The sequence below is a fragment of the Actinia tenebrosa genome, unplaced genomic scaffold, assembly GCF_029948245.1.
Source record: "Actinia tenebrosa isolate PJP-AT-01 unplaced genomic scaffold, QUT_ActTen_1.0 PGA_scaffold5__44_contigs__length_20552954, whole genome shotgun sequence".
Lineage (NCBI taxonomy): Eukaryota > Metazoa > Cnidaria > Anthozoa > Actiniaria > Actiniidae > Actinia > Actinia tenebrosa.
Genome location: NW_028292582.1, coordinates 13,558,567 through 13,561,015, shown reverse-complemented (window position 1 = coordinate 13,561,015; position 2,449 = coordinate 13,558,567). Strand labels below are relative to the sequence as shown.

The 2,449-nt window shown below is 41.0% G+C and overlaps 1 protein-coding gene across 1 annotated transcript; it reads right to left on the bottom strand.

The window, feature by feature from the left end:
• Positions 1-250: 250 nt before the first annotated feature.
• On the bottom strand, positions 251-1,429 carry LOC148906627 (G protein-coupled receptor 135-like). Its single transcript, XM_089038084.1, has one exon. It carries the CDS (start codon positions 1,427-1,429, stop codon positions 251-253), a length of 1,179 nt encoding a protein of 392 aa, XP_088894210.1.
• Positions 1,430-2,449: the final 1,020 nt, after the last annotated feature.

Sequence of the window (2,449 nt, the reverse complement as noted above, 5' to 3'; positions counted from 1 at the left end):
TACCTTTCATCTTCAGGGATTCAAATTGCTTCGAACAAACGGTAATCAATTAACCTTTTTTAGCTTGAATATAGTAGTTAAATTATTTATCCTTTGCCTTCTTAAAGTTTATTTAGTAATTTTTTTCCCCGGGTACTAATTGCTTGCGCTATTTTGTGAGTTTTTAACACGTTGTTTTGTGTTCAAATCATCACGACAAATGCAAGAGCGATCGGCTGCCTGCTTGCCTGCTTGCTTGAAGTCATTGGGCCTAACCGTCATAGTTCTCTACCGACCAAGCCTTCTTCATATACTTCCCTTTTCTGTCTTTTTTACCGGTTAAAAAATTCCCATTCTCAACTCCAAAAATTACCGAGGGTGTGTTTGCATTATACTTGACGCTGCAAAAACGGTTTATTTTGGGAATTTTCTGCTTTGCCTGAAAGATTCCATTAAAAGAGCTTGAAGAGTTCAATATGTTCATAAGCTTGTTGTGTATTGGCAGGTTTCGAGAGTTCCTTTTGCGAGCGGCGTAGATCATCGGCTTGACGACACAATGACACCACATGATCCACTTTAGAAACGTCTCTAGTCGATAAGGAATCTCTACCACTTGAAGTCCATCGACCACCATCAAGATACAGGCTGGGAAAACTTGAATTAAGCTTGTGACGTTTACCAGGAGTGAAGTATAAGCTGATTTCGCATACACGTCCATGGACAGTTTTTGAGCTGTTGAGAGGATTGTCGGTGAAATTCGCTTTTTCTTGCCATAAATGTGTTTGCTGATTTGATGAAAGCTATACACGATGACCAAAAGTGGACAAAAAATAACAAATAAACACATAGAAATAAAATACCCGGACTCTACTCGTGCAACAGGCTTCAAGAACCGCTGTCCACAGATATAAAACCCTGGAAAATAACCAATGAGTACCTTGTCGCTTAGAAACGGTAACCATGGGAACGTAAACAGCATTACTGCTGACCAAATGAAGATGATAGTCCAGATTGCAGATTTTCGTTGAATCATGTAATGGGAAGTTCTGACGACCGAATAATATCGATCAAGAGAAATCAGAGAAAGATTAAAGAGAGTTATTACTGTGAAATACATGTTGAAGAAGCAGTTCACTACACACAAATGGTGGCCAAACACCCAACGATCTTCAACGACTGAAATAATAGCAAATGGAATTACAAGCAGGGTTGCTCCTATATCTGCGAAACTTTGGCTTAGAATAAGAATATTGATAACTGTCAATGTCCTTCTATCGGAGAAGACAAAACGCACGACTAATCCATTGCCAAGCATCGATGAAAAAAATATTATTATCAACGGGATTACCTTCACAAGTTTCTCTGACAATATTGTAATTTCAAGAGGATTAGTTTGCTGATCGCATATATAATTCCTGCATTCACTTCGATTAAAGCTTGAGTTTTCCATCACGCATTTGGGAAGGACTGAACTTGAAATCCAATCAAGTTTTCTTTGATTCTCTTGTGAACGAGCAGCAGTAAGAGGGACTCGCGATCGATGCCAAAGATTTAGGGGTTTAACCCGCGGAATTGCGAAGATGGGTACAGCAGATTTACGGGTATTTTACCAAGACCTAAAGTTATTTTGGTATCGCAAACGGAGGTTAAAATATTCCTTAGATATACATGGCCACCATCAACGACATTCAAAACAAGACTGTGCGCAAGCTCGGAAATCAGGTGATAGATAACTCAGACGCTGACTTTGTCTTCGCTACATTTATGGAGGGAAAGACAGACAAAACCATGAATTACAAAATGGCTGAAAAGATAATCAACAGAATGCCAGCCGGCGATAACCGTTTGGAGTTGACATTCGTAAAGTACTTAGACGGCGAATGGATAATAGAAAAGGGTCGTAATCCTATCAGAGCGTCTGGTAAGCAGAACCTGTTCGTTTTAAACAAGCACACGCGACCGGGAGCATTGGAGGGAATAGACATGTTGTTCTATGAGGTCGCTTACCCGGTTACCGTGGTCATCTATGGCGCATATGAAATCAAGAAGCCGGATGTTAAAAAGTTAAGACCAATGCGCCATCCTGGTAACTGCGTTGGGAAGCTGGTTAGGGAGTTCTTCGAGGATTCCTCTCGGGGTGGTAAGCTTACGCCAAAGAGAAGAGAAGCCATCAGGAAATGGGAGCATTCTACTCGTAAGACTGGAGGAACCATCGAAAACATCAAAAAGTTAGAAACCGCGTTAGAAAGGCGCATACATGTGAAAGGCATAACCGACGGTTTTATTTACCCAGGAACGAAGAAGTATGGAGGCAGAGGTGCTCCTATCGTAATTTACCAACACAACGCACACGCATGGAGGGAGTTAAGGTTCCCAAGGAAGATGGAGACAAAGGTCTATAAGGAGTCGCCATTAACAGGATTAGTTTATGAGAATTCTATTTGGTTAATGGACGCGGAGGGGTGTCAGT